The sequence below is a fragment of the Notechis scutatus genome, chromosome 7 (assembly GCF_049901735.1).
Source record: "Notechis scutatus isolate UNSWTSFEM ecotype Mainland chromosome 7, rNotScu1.2, whole genome shotgun sequence".
NCBI classification, from domain to species: Eukaryota; Metazoa; Chordata; class Lepidosauria; order Squamata; family Elapidae; genus Notechis; species Notechis scutatus.
This window is the reverse complement of record NC_142015.1, coordinates 23,378,249-23,390,869: the sequence shown is the minus strand read 5'-3', so window position 1 is coordinate 23,390,869 and position 12,621 is coordinate 23,378,249. Positions and strand designations below refer to the sequence as shown.

Here is a 12,621-nt window from a genome sequence, read left to right as displayed (position 1 = left end):
TGGAGAGTAGGGAACTCAATTCTTAGTGCCTGATATATGTCTCTGTGTTTAGTGAATAGCACTTTAAGCCTCCAAGCTGTAATCTGGAGCTGATCATAACCTGATAATGGTTTTTGTTTGCTTGCTTAAAGGATTATCTCATACTTCATTTCATCAGAAGAGCTGAATATTTGGAGGAAGTTAAGTTTAACTGCTGCTTTTGCAAAGCAATTGTGAAAGAGAAAATACTTGGCTGATCTTTTCTGATCCTTTCAAAAAGCTCAGCAGACATCTATGTATCTTCTGCTATCTTTGCACTGTGTGAAAAAAAAAATGAAATTCAGTCCTCTTAATTGCAAAGATCGGAAAAGAGATGATTTTTAAGATGGCTGTTGGGTACTGGAATTCCTGCTGTAACCACTAAATGGTATATTTGATGACTTGTCATGACTCATAATTTTGACTGTCTATCAGCCATTCTTGAGTCCAGTTGAAAAAAGAAATGTTTTCAATGCTCGGATGACTGCTGTGAAATCTTTGGTAAGCCTTGTCGGGAAACCAGTGGATGAACCACATTTTTATAAGCAGATTCTTTCCTTTTGAGCTAAAAATCACAATGAAGGCAAATCACAATAATATAGGGCTGTGCAAAAGGGAGATTTGTAGTAAACAGGGGCATAACAAGACTTACTTGTTTTAAAGAATTAGAGAGAGACAGTGTTTAAACACCTTTTTGCCTTCTGCTTGGTCCTGTGTTAATTACTCCGGATACATCAGCGTGTACAAAGAAGCTATTTGCAATGTGCATTTGCAAGAAAGCCTGATCCATAGTCCTATAAATCCACATTCTCATACCTATAAATATTCATTCTATAAATATTGACAATCCTAGCAAATGGGCCATACAACAATGTTCTAGACTAGGGCTAATGTATTTTAGCGGTTAGACTGATGTTCCTTAAACTTTGCAACCTTAAAATGTGTGGACTTCAACTCCCAGAATTCCTCAGCCAGCACGTGGAATTCTGGGAGCTGAAGTCCTCGTGTTTTAAAGTTGGAACACTAGGTTTAGACCTACCACTTTCGGTTCAGCTTCAGAATTCTTTAGCAGCCACTCTATATCCAGACTCGCTGGCTCCAGAAGGTGCAGGCGATGAAGGCAGGGCAAAGTTACGTTTGCTTCGGCCACCCTTTTAAATTCGGTCTGAGCTTGTGACATCCAAGTACAACAGGAGGCTGAAAAAGAAGAACTAAGCCATTTAACTGATTTCTGATCTCATCGATATTGTTTTTCTAGTTTCCTTTCTGGTTGCAATATGGGACAATAATATATCAAGGACCTTGCTTTGGCAGTGGGTGGGTGGGGGTAAGCAGTCATTTTTTAAAAACAAGATAACTTTTAAGAATGATAGTTTATTCATTGTTGGCTTATTTTAGTTTTTAATTGACTTAATTTGGTCATAGCCAGGAATGTGGAAAAGTTGTAAAGAACCAGAAATTAATCAGTACTCTTTCATTTTGTTGTGTTTAGTTAGTGTTATAGGAAGCCCCCTCCCCAGATTTAAATTTTCTTTATTTTTAATATTATGTGAGGTGGTATAGATTATTTCCTCAAAGGAGAAATGGAGAAATGTGTTCTTAAACGCAGAAAGCAACCCCAGTCTTTCTTAATAGCCTCAAGCAGAAGCCACACATCTTTAAAGATGGAGATTTTGTATTCGTTCAGGGGAATGGGCCAATCTACTCATCAACAAAACTCACAGGAGGTTGGAGCTGATGGGATTAAAATCCACATTCCCCCCACCCAAATTCTAAGGACAGGACATGACCTTTAGGACATAATAGGATTTACCCACCACCATTAGAATAACAAAAGACACAAGGCTCACTACATTGCACAACCCCCCTGGAGCATCTCAAACACACACACACACACACCCCAGAAACCTATAAAGATCCATCCATTCACTCAGCCATTTTGTCAGCCACCCCAGAAACATTGCTACTATCACTGAAGTTTCTAGAAATTGAACAAATCTTCTTTCCTTGCAGTCAACCTCCATTTTATTTCCAGCGCCTTTCTCCCAGCTTGGAATCAGACTGAATTTTTCTTCCAAAGGTGTGATTGGGATCTAATTGTTTGTACTTGTATTTTTTTTTTTTTTAAATGGATGGTTTCACTCTTGGTTCTTTTCTTTTGAAAATGTGAAGCGAGAAACAGATGTAAATCCTAGCTTAGAAGGAAATCTCTCCTTTGGGAGGAGCGTTAACAAAAACAACAATGTATAAACTTCTTTACCTGGTGCTGAATGATTAATAATGCATGTGTATTTTGTTTACACAAATAAATAGTACGTCTTTTGAATGCATTCATGTAGTTATGTGTTAGTAGATTAGTATTCAGATATACAACATTTAGGGTGCAGCTCTGTCTCAAGTTTGTTTGCATTTCCAAAGACGTAAAAGGATTGCTTTTTTTTAAAGAAAAAAGAAAAAAAGCAAACAGACATGACATCAATGGGGAAGATCAGCATTTTAGTCTTTAGAGTCAAGTATTCTGGAGGAATGAGAAAGGAAAAAAAACACCTGTACTTGGAAATTACCTTTGAATGTTGAGTCACTTTGGAATGTTTCTGTCTTGATCCCAGCAATATTTATCTCCCTCCCTCTCTCTCTTTTTTTTTTCCTGTACAACACCCACTCCCGGAGAAGGGCTAAATAACTTCTCAAGTGTGAGTACATCTCTCAAACTTCTTGCTGTTGCTTCTATTTTTTTTAAGTAAAAGTTTTATTGATTTTAACAACAAACAAAAACACATAAAACATAAAACATAACATAAAAACATCATCATCCTTCATAAATATACAGACAGTGTATCAGTTGGTTTACCACTCCTTTTTGTGCATCCATTTCATAGTCATCATAATAATTATATTACATAATAACTCATATTATCAATCAACAATTATATATCCTAATATCATTATTAAACAATCATTTGACTATAATTTTACTAATTCATACTTAAGCGAGATAACTATAGTTTAATTTATTTTCTAACAAATCATAAAATCATACCAAGTCTATCTTAATAAAATATTATCAAAATATTATCAAAACCAAAAAAAAAGTATATTCATTATTTCCTAGGTTTCTAAATATTTTATTATTATATTGTATTATCTAACCATTGATAAAAAAGATCGCAAACTTCATAAAATTGTTTATCTTCTTGTTCTCTAATTTCAAATGTCAATCTACTCATTTCTTGCTGTTGCTTCTATTATCGCATTTCATCTTGTCAACGAACTATTGGCGGTAGGGGAATAGAGGGAGATAGAACACAGGTCAGACATTGATGGATGATGGGCTGCTACCGGTTTGGCCCGGTTCAGGCAAACCGGTAGCTAATTTTATCATTTTTAATGACTGGTTCAGCGAACCAGCAAATCCCACCCCTGGCTGGCCCCTCCCACCACACCCTGCTCCTCCGAGTAGTCATCCCGCAGCCCATTTTGGATGCCAGGGAAGGGAAGGCTTGGGGAGGGCAAAAAATCGGCCTTATGGAGGCTTTGGAAGGCCAAAAACAGGCCTATTTCTGGCCTCCAGAGGACCTGCAGAGCCCAGGAAGGCCATTTTCGCCCTCCAGGGAGCTTGAGGAAAGCCTCCGGAGCCCAGGAAGGATGAAAACACACACCCCCCATATCATGGTGCAGGAGGCCGACTAGGTCACGCCCACCATGGCCACGCCCACCCAGCAACCGGGCAGAGAACTGGCTGCTAAAACTTATGAAGCCCACCCCTGCAGTATTCTAGGTGTGGTCTTACTAAGGCTTTATAGAATGGTATTAGTACCTCCCTTGATCTTGGGGATACCTTCAGAATAAATTACTTGAAGTAAACACGGCTGCTCTTAATCTCTATTCACCAAAAGAGAAGCTTCTCTAAGATGCATAGTATCAAAGAAGTAGTCCTTACCCAGTGTGCACTTTTTTTGGTTTATATTTGGGATTGCAAATATATGCATAAAAAAAGCATTTTTTAATTGGCTAAGTGTTGGTAGCTAAGCAATTGCTGTCCATATTCTCCACTGATTTGAGCCTTACTTTTCCCACTGGGATTGCTTGCCGTTGAAAACAAAGCACTGTTTACATAGTTACCTCCCTCTATGAAAATGGAAATCAACAGCAACCTGTTTTTTTTTAAAAGAGACGAACGCAATTGGTGAGTTGCACCGCAAGAGGGCAGAATTGACTCAAAGAACAATGCCATGCCAAGTGTTTGAACTGATAACTTTTGAAGATTATTTTTATTTTAGAGTTAGTTGTACTTGGCTGGAAATTCTTAAATCTAAGAAGCAGAAACATTTTTTTTAAGGAAAAAAAACGTTTTTCCATGTCTCTATGAAAAATAATAATTAAAACTCAAAAATGAACAAAGCTTCAAATTTGGTGGGTGTAGCTACAGAGCTGCATGTCGTTATTAGCAAAGAAGAAGAGAACGACTTAAATTAATATTTGAAGCAGGTCTTTCCCGGATTGTAGCATTTTACTACATCCCATTAAAAAAACTGAGATTAATTGAGAAGCATACACTACTTATCCACTCAGCAACTTCAAACTGTCATTTCCATTTTTAGAAAGTGCATTAGAGTTACTAGGTTTTCTCCCTCAAATTTATAACCTACCACATTCTACTAATTGTATCTATTTACTTCATCCTTTTAATGGTATTGGCAGATTGAGTTTCATGGTCTGCGCTGTGTATGGAATAATCCTTTCATAGATATTGGGGGAAAAAAATCTCAGAATTTTTGTTGTTGTAAAGAGAGCCTTGCCATGCCATTGGTTTTTGGTTTATTCAGTGCAGGTCAAATGCTTTCTCAATAGTCATGAGAAATGGGACAGCTATCAATTAAAGTGGAGAATGTTATTTTGGGACTGTATAAGATTTGAGCTCTGGTCCACCTCAGGCTTTATGGAGAGATGGGAGTTGAGTCAAAGTTTTCCCTTCCTGACCTAGGTTCACCTGAAGATGAATTGGTAAAAAGAATCACCTTTATCACCAATAGATAACTCTCTTATACATCAGAAAATAATGAGGGAGGAGGGCGGTTAAGAAGTATATGAAATATAAATAAAATGAATAAAATGCACGAAAGAATGTGCTTTGCCTAGTTCTGTTTCCTTTCTCCCCTTATGGGGTTCAAATTTAGAATAATAGAGTTGGAAGCAGGGGTGGGATTCTACCAGTTCGCACCTATTCGCTAGAACCGGTTGTTAACATTCTAAGCAGTTTGGAGAACCAGTTGTTAGAAGAAATTACTGGGCTAATCCTGTAAGGAAGACAGGAAGGAAACATTCTGGTGTTGCTTACAGAAACTGCCTCTCTGTTAACCCTTATTGCATTCTTGGTAGGACTAGACTTCCTGTCTCAGGAACATCTCTGCAGTTTTTTTCCACTCCTTTGCTGGTACTTTGCTTGTGTGGAGTGACCATTCAAAGTTACAATGGCACTGGAAAAAGTGACTTATGACCCTTTTTCACACTTACGACTGTTGCAGCATCTCCACAGTCATGAGAGGCCAGGCGAGGAGATGCGTGCCTCGATGTGAGTGATATTGAGTTGGCCACGCCCAGCCAATAACATGACCACCAAGCTGTGTCCACCCAGTCACATGACCACCAAGCCACGCCCACCACCTAAGCCACGCCCACAGAACCAGTTGTTAAAAATTTGAATCCCACCCCTGTTGGGCAACCATTGGTCTGAAATGGTATCAGGTTTCCTGCCAGAGCTGGAAGTTGGAATAGAAGACCTCCAAGGTTCTTTCCAACTCTATTATTCTATTCTCTTCTTATCACAAGTTCTACTACCAAGCCAGGTTTCACACATTCTAGAGCCCCTGAAGGCAGGACAAAAAACAATGGGTGGAAACTAATCAAGGGGAGAAGCAACCTAGAACTAAGGAGAAATTTCCTGACAGGGAGAAGAATTAATCAGGGGAACTGCTTACCTCTAGAAGTTGTGGATGTTCCAACACTGCAGATTTTAAAGAAGACATTGGACAACCATTTTTCTGAAATGGTATAGGGTTTCCTGCCTAAGCAGGGAGCTGGACGAGGGTCCCTTCCAACCAGGGGTGGGATTCAAATTTTTTAACTACCGGTTCTGTGGGCGTGGTTTGGGTGGTGGGCGTGGCTTGGTGGTCATGTTGCCCAACCTCCCACGTTGTAGCACCCACAACCCTGCCCTGCCTCCCCTCTCCCAGAAGTCTCCACGCGGCCTGTTTTGGGTGCAGGCAAGTGCAGGGCACGCACGGTGGCTCGGGGAAGGCAAAAATCGGGCCTCCCGGAAGTCCAGGAAGGCCGGAAATGGGCCTGTTTCCAACTTCCAGAGAGCCTCCGGAGTCTGAGGAGGCTGTTTTTGCTCTCCCAGAGGCTTGAGAAAAGCCTCCGGAGCCCGGAGAGGTGAAAACGCCCCCGTTCCCCCCCAGGAAGGAAGGCAACTAGGCCATGCCCACCATGGCCACGCCCACCCAGCACCCGGGCAGAGAACGCCTTGCTAAAATTTTTGAAGCCCACCCCTGTGACCGCAGCTTCATCAATGGAGCCCGTAAGGACGCGGGGGTGAATTTTGCGCCATATTCGCACAGAAAGAATTGGCTAGACTGCCCTGTCATCTCATCTATCCGTCCTGTTCCCGATTCTGCACACATCTGCTTTGTGTTGTCTTTGGCTCGGAGCAGAAGAGAGGCCAGAGGTTCATCTTGTCTCAAGGGTTCCCCCAGGCAGGCTCGGTCCCACAAGCATGATGCCTGGAGCCATTTGCTCTTAGCCGCTCTTCCGTTTCAGGAATTTGGTGGAGAGGCAGAAGTGTCTGGCCTGAAAAATAGTTCATGGCTGTCAGATCCCGGTGGGACCAGCTAACAGGGCTCATAGCAAAGAGGTTGGTCAAGTCAAGCTGTAGAAATCTAGTGTTTTGGAGGCCTAGCCTGATTTGACTCTTTTTCGTGATTGAAATAAAGCTTTTAGGAGTCTCTCTCTCTCTTTCTCTCTCTCTCTCTCTCTCCCTCCCTCCCTCTTTCTCTCTCTCTCTCTCTCTGTGCCTGGGGGAAAAGGGGGTGGATTTCCTCCCCCCCCTCCGTTTTGCTCTTTTACAGGATAAGAAGCAGCTGGAATCTGTAAGTTGAAAGCATGAATAAAAGGCGAGTCAAACTGCAGAAGGCAAAAAAAATAAAATAAAGCTGAATGAAGGATTTACACAGAAATGCCACATCATCAGAACACCGTGCCAGCCCTTTAAGAATCTGATAATTGCTGAGCTGTGCCGGAAATATAAATGATCGTCAGAAGGTGAGTAGGTGGAAAAAATTGTGAATTATATCCTGGATATTTGCTGTAGAAAGCCAAGAAAATATACAAGAAAATGTGTGACGTTCATTTTTTTTTTTTTTTTTACTCTGGTATTATCGTCCCATGCATAGGATATCATTGCATCTTGATATCTGGTGGCAAATTTGCCATTTTTTAAAAAATTAAAACAAGAGCTCTGGAAGATAAAGTACATGCTGTTAATATGGCTCTGCACTACATCTTACAGCATCTCGAATCTCCAAATACCTACGCAAGGTAGGTAGACTTCAGTTCAGCATTCAATACCATCATTCCAGACATTCTTCTAACTAAACTAAATCAGCTAGCAGCACCTGAACACACTTGTAAGTAGATCATAAGCTGTCTAACAGACAGGAAGCAGCAGGTGAAGCTAAGCAGAATCACATCCGATACCTGTACAATCAACACAGTCCGTTCCTCCCCCCCGCAAGGCTGTGTGCTTTCTCCACTTCTCCCTATATACCAATGACTGCATCTCAAATGATCCATCTGTTAAAATCCTGAAGTTTGCAGATGACACAACAGTGACTGGTCTCTAGACAACGACGAACCTGCATACAGACAGGAAGTTATACAACTTGCCTCGTGGTGTAACCGGAACAATCTGGCACTGAACACACTCAAAACCGTAGAGCATTTGCACCAAGACAAAATTCCTTGTGTGTCCAATCACACTTGGCCAATAAAGAATTCTATTCTATTATTCTTTTCTATTCTATTCTATTCTATTCTATTCTATTCTATTCTATTCTATTCCATTCCATTCCATTCCATTCCATTCCATTCCATTCCATTCCACTCCACTCCACACCGCTCCGCTCCGCTCCATTCCATTCCATTCCATTCCATTCCATTCCTATTCTATTCTATTCTATTCTATTCTATTCTATTCTATTCTATTCTATTCTATTCTATTCTATTCTATTCTATTCTATTCTATTCTATGAACTGCTACCCTTATCTCTGTCTGAAAAGTTGCCTGAAACTGTGTTACTAAAATGCAGTCATTTTAACAGGAAGAAATTGGCTGCAGAATGTTGGGCTTTTTACATAAGATAAGATAGGATGGGATGGGATAAGATAAGAGATAGGACAGGATAAGAGGAAATAATTTTATTGTCATTTTTTTTACTGTGAGGCCCACATTAAAAATGAAATTCTGTTGCCTGCACTCAAGAGAAAGTATACATCTTCCCAAACACACATATATACACGCTATATACATACATAAATATATGCCTACACACACACACACACACACACACACACACACACACACACATTAATCACTGTCCATTTTGAATACACAACGGAAAAAGGAAACTTGAGACTTCACAAGGTTGATGCTATATGGAACAAAACTAGGAATCTGGAAGTTCTGCTTCGCATACGTATGTCTTTAATCATTTCTGAAGGCCTTTTACAATAGGAACAGAAATGGCTTTCTTCCCTGAAATTTCTTACAAACTCTTCCAAAAGTTTGAAAAGTGAAAGCCGGTCCCTTCTGATGAAAAAGATCATCACCTCCTATGATTTTCTGGGAGCTGAAGAGATAATTGTGATTCGCAGGCATTCACACAATGCTACCCTGCCTCCTCCAGATGGAAAGTAATGTTTTGTGTAGGTCAGGGGTGTCAGACTCGATTTCACTGAGGGCCACAACAGGTTTGTGTTTGACCTCATGGCCAGGGTGGGTGTGGTCAGCTCAAAGTCACTTGTGTTGGGGGCGCCTGTAGCAGCTCGAACGCTCTGCCAGCAAAACCAGACATTCTGAGATGGTATTCAGCCGGTTCGGACCAGTTCTGGAGAATCGGTAGCGGAAATTTTGAGTAGTTCAGAGAACCGGCCAATACCACCTCTGACTGGCCTTGCCAACCCCATTTATTCTCTTGCCTCCCATTGAGTCCCAGCTGATTGGCTGGGTTTTCTTTTGTTGCCCTGCGCAGGAGAACGGAGCTGGAAAGCAGGTTAGTGGGGTGGGGAGGGAATGGGGATTTTATTTATTTGATTTATTTATTTATTTAGTCAAATGCTTACAATACCATAGAAATAAAAATAAACGTAAGTATAAATACATGAAATAGGTATGAATAACTGGGGACAATTGGACAGGGATGGTAGGCATGATTGTGTGCTTATGCACGCCCCTTACAGACCTCTTAGGAATGGGGCGAGGTCGGTGGATGTTAGTTTGAGGGTAAAGGAGTGGGGGTTTGAGCAGGGGACAACAGAGTCAGGTAGTGAGTTTCAGGCATTGACCACTCTGTTGCTGAAATCGTACTTTGTACAATCAAGTTTGGAGTGGTTTACAATTAATTTATATCTGTTGTGTGCTCTTGTGTTGTTGCGGTTGAAGCTGAAATATTCATTAACTGGTAAGATGTTGTATGTAACATATTTTGCAGTATCCTTTCCCCTGCCACACCCACCAAGCCACATCACGCCCACCAAGCCACGCGCACAGAACCGGTAGTAAAAAAAATTGAATCCCACCACTGCCTGCAACCCTCTGCCAGTGGAAACGGAGCCCAGGAAGGCCATCACGAGGCCCATTTTCACTGGCAGAGGGACCCCGGGCCAGCCCTTTGCTATTTCCAGGACAGCTCTGAGGGCCATATCTAGGCAGCTTGTGGCCCGAATCCAGCCCCTGGGCCTTGAGTTTGCCACCCCTGGTGTAGGTAGTGTCTTAGAGAAGGAACCCCTGTCTCCAGTTGTGGTCAATGAGCGTCATAATTCAAGCTGTTTTTGGACTGAAATGGTGGAGAGTATTCGATGAGGTTTAGATGAAGGGAAAATTGAAGGTTTTTTTCTTACAGCGACGATGACCACAAAGTGGGAGTGAGTGCCGTGTCTCTTTATTAGTTACATCAGGGTGTATCGCTAGTGAAAGATGGCAGATGGCAGGAATCCGGAGACTAAAAGCTAGACGATAACTTCTCAGCCTACTCTGCCTTCGCCTTTTAACGCTTCACTGAATGTTCATCTTTCAAATGTTGTCATGTCCTCCTTTCCTGTTGTCGCCTGGCAGGAAAATCTCTCCAGTGTTGTTGTAACATGCTGAATAATTCAGTTGGCAATTAAGGCCTCCGCTCTTCAAATCGGCACAAGGAATTTGGTACTGCAGGAAAAAAAAACTAAAAAACAACAACAACAACCCAAAACCCAACCACCACCAAAGAAACAAAACTCAGTTCTTGTCATGCCCCTGTTGGAATCTGATTCCAAGGAGTAGGTGGAACAGCTGAGAGGGAGTGGGAGTGTGGCTCCGGTGGCTGTGGAGAAAACTGGGGAAGGGCATAGTCCGGCTAGGCATTCAGAGGAAGACCCAGGCCCACCCCCTCTTCATCCTAGGGCACGCAGGGAGGAACCGAGAACGGAGCAACGTGGGTTACGGGGGAGAAAAAGGTCCTGATTCCCTTCATTAGCTGCAGCTGGGAAAACAGGATATAAAGGGTGTTTGCACACAGCACCTTGCTGGAAGCAAAGTGTGCATTATCTTTGTTTGTTAAGTCCTATCTGGGTTCTGGCATCCTCCCAACCATGTGTGTTTCGTTATTTTTTGAAGTCTGCAATTCCTTATCCTGCCTTGTCTCATTAATTGCTGCAGCATGGTTTGAGTTGGTTTTTATTTATAATTTATATGTACTTTGGGGTCGGACTGAATTTCTTCCCTTTAAAAACTGTTCTTGGGAGAGTTTTTTCTCCAGCCGATGATAACTGGACATTGGGGGGCCAAGTTGGAGGAATTAAAGGGACTTTACCTACTTTTGTGACTCTGTTGCTTTTGTGCCACACCCCTTTGGGTCATCACAGTTCTACTATTTTGAGAACTTTGGTGCAACAAGAGCTGTCCAAGAATGTCAGTTGTTACGGTTGGCTCATCTTCCACATTATTTATGTATCTGAATGTCATCTAAAAAGAGTGTAAGATGCACTAAATTTCACTATGGGATCAGATGAAGCTTCCAGGAGAGATAGAAGAGAAAGGGATGGACCAGTGGAAGCTTTTGGTGGGAGTAGAAGAGAACAAGAAGACTGTCAACCCTGAAGCTGGTCTGGCTGAAGCCATTTTGGAGCTTCAGTGTTGCCACACTGGAGCGAGGGATAAGGAAGGGGGAAGACTAGAGATAGCTGGGGTTGTGTAGTCAAAATAAAATACTTTCCCCTGGGAACCAATTTTATTACTCTGCAATTTTTCCTCTACTATAGGAACCAGGAGCCTCAACGACCCTCTAAAAGGATGCAAATGACCAGCTGTCTGCAAGGAGTATAAATCCTTCCGTTCCCCACCATTCTGATAGAATGAAGAAGCTTCTTGGATGAGAAGTGAAATGTCTTCAAAAGAATAAACAAGAAAGTCCAGTTACCTCCTGAAAAAGCACCTTTGGAGTTAATGTCAGTGTTTCTAGGATTCTGCTAATTGAATCTGCTCTCGGCAAGGCCCAACCTAGAGGAATCAAATACCTCTATCCCATTTTGGAGAACTATTCATTTTCTGGATGATCAGCAACTGCTTTTAGGGATAGATGCTGCAAACTGATTTCTTAATTTAAAGGAATGTTTTGAAACAAGGGATAGGACCGGATGTTTCTTGAAATCTGATTGGGATGTGAATTGCATCCCCCAGACAATGCGGTCAGCAACCTTTTGGGGTGGGGTTTTGTGTGCGTGTGGTTTTGGGGCAAGGAGATGCTGTTGGAAGAAGGCAGGATCTAGCCAAAAAGCACTCAGCAACATCTTCAGCTGGAACTTATGGGATCCTAAGGAGATCTTGAGCTACCTCTCAGGAGATCTTTTTCCAAGGAGATCTAGAACCACATGTGGAAATGGCCAAGGTCCTAGGTCATTTTGTGTTTCTTTTACTCAACTGATTATTGCACAATCTTATTGCTTCCCTTGAAAGTAACAGATTAACAGAGTTGGAAGGGATCTTGTACTGTAGGTCATCTACTCCAACCCCGCCAAGCAGGAGACCCTACACCATTTCTGACAAATGGCAGTCCAAACTCTTCTTAAAAGCCTTCAGTGATGAAGCTCTCACAACTTCCGAAGGCCACTTCTGTTCCATGAGTTGATTCAGGAAATTTCTCCTTATTTCTAGGTTGAGTCTCTCCTTGATCAGTTTCCATCCATTATTCCTTACCTGGCCTTCAGGTGCTTTGGAGAATAGCTTGACCCCTTCCTCCTCTCTGGGGCAGCCCCTCAAATATTGGAAGACAGCTTTCATGTCTCCCCTGGTCCTTC

The 12,621-nt window shown here is 41.9% G+C and overlaps 1 protein-coding gene across 2 annotated transcripts in view; it reads right to left on the bottom strand.

Moving 5' to 3' along the window:
• The window catches only part of CLMP (CXADR like cell adhesion molecule), a 48,222-nt gene that overhangs the window by 10,712 nt on the left and 24,889 nt on the right, over positions 1–12,621 (bottom strand). For both annotated transcript variants that reach the window (XM_087970139.1, XM_087970138.1), the window contains one exon: positions 1,058–1,215. In XM_087970139.1, coding sequence (XP_087826265.1) covers positions 1,058–1,215 — 158 coding nt within the window. The remainder of the gene's footprint in view (positions 1–1,057; positions 1,216–12,621) is intronic.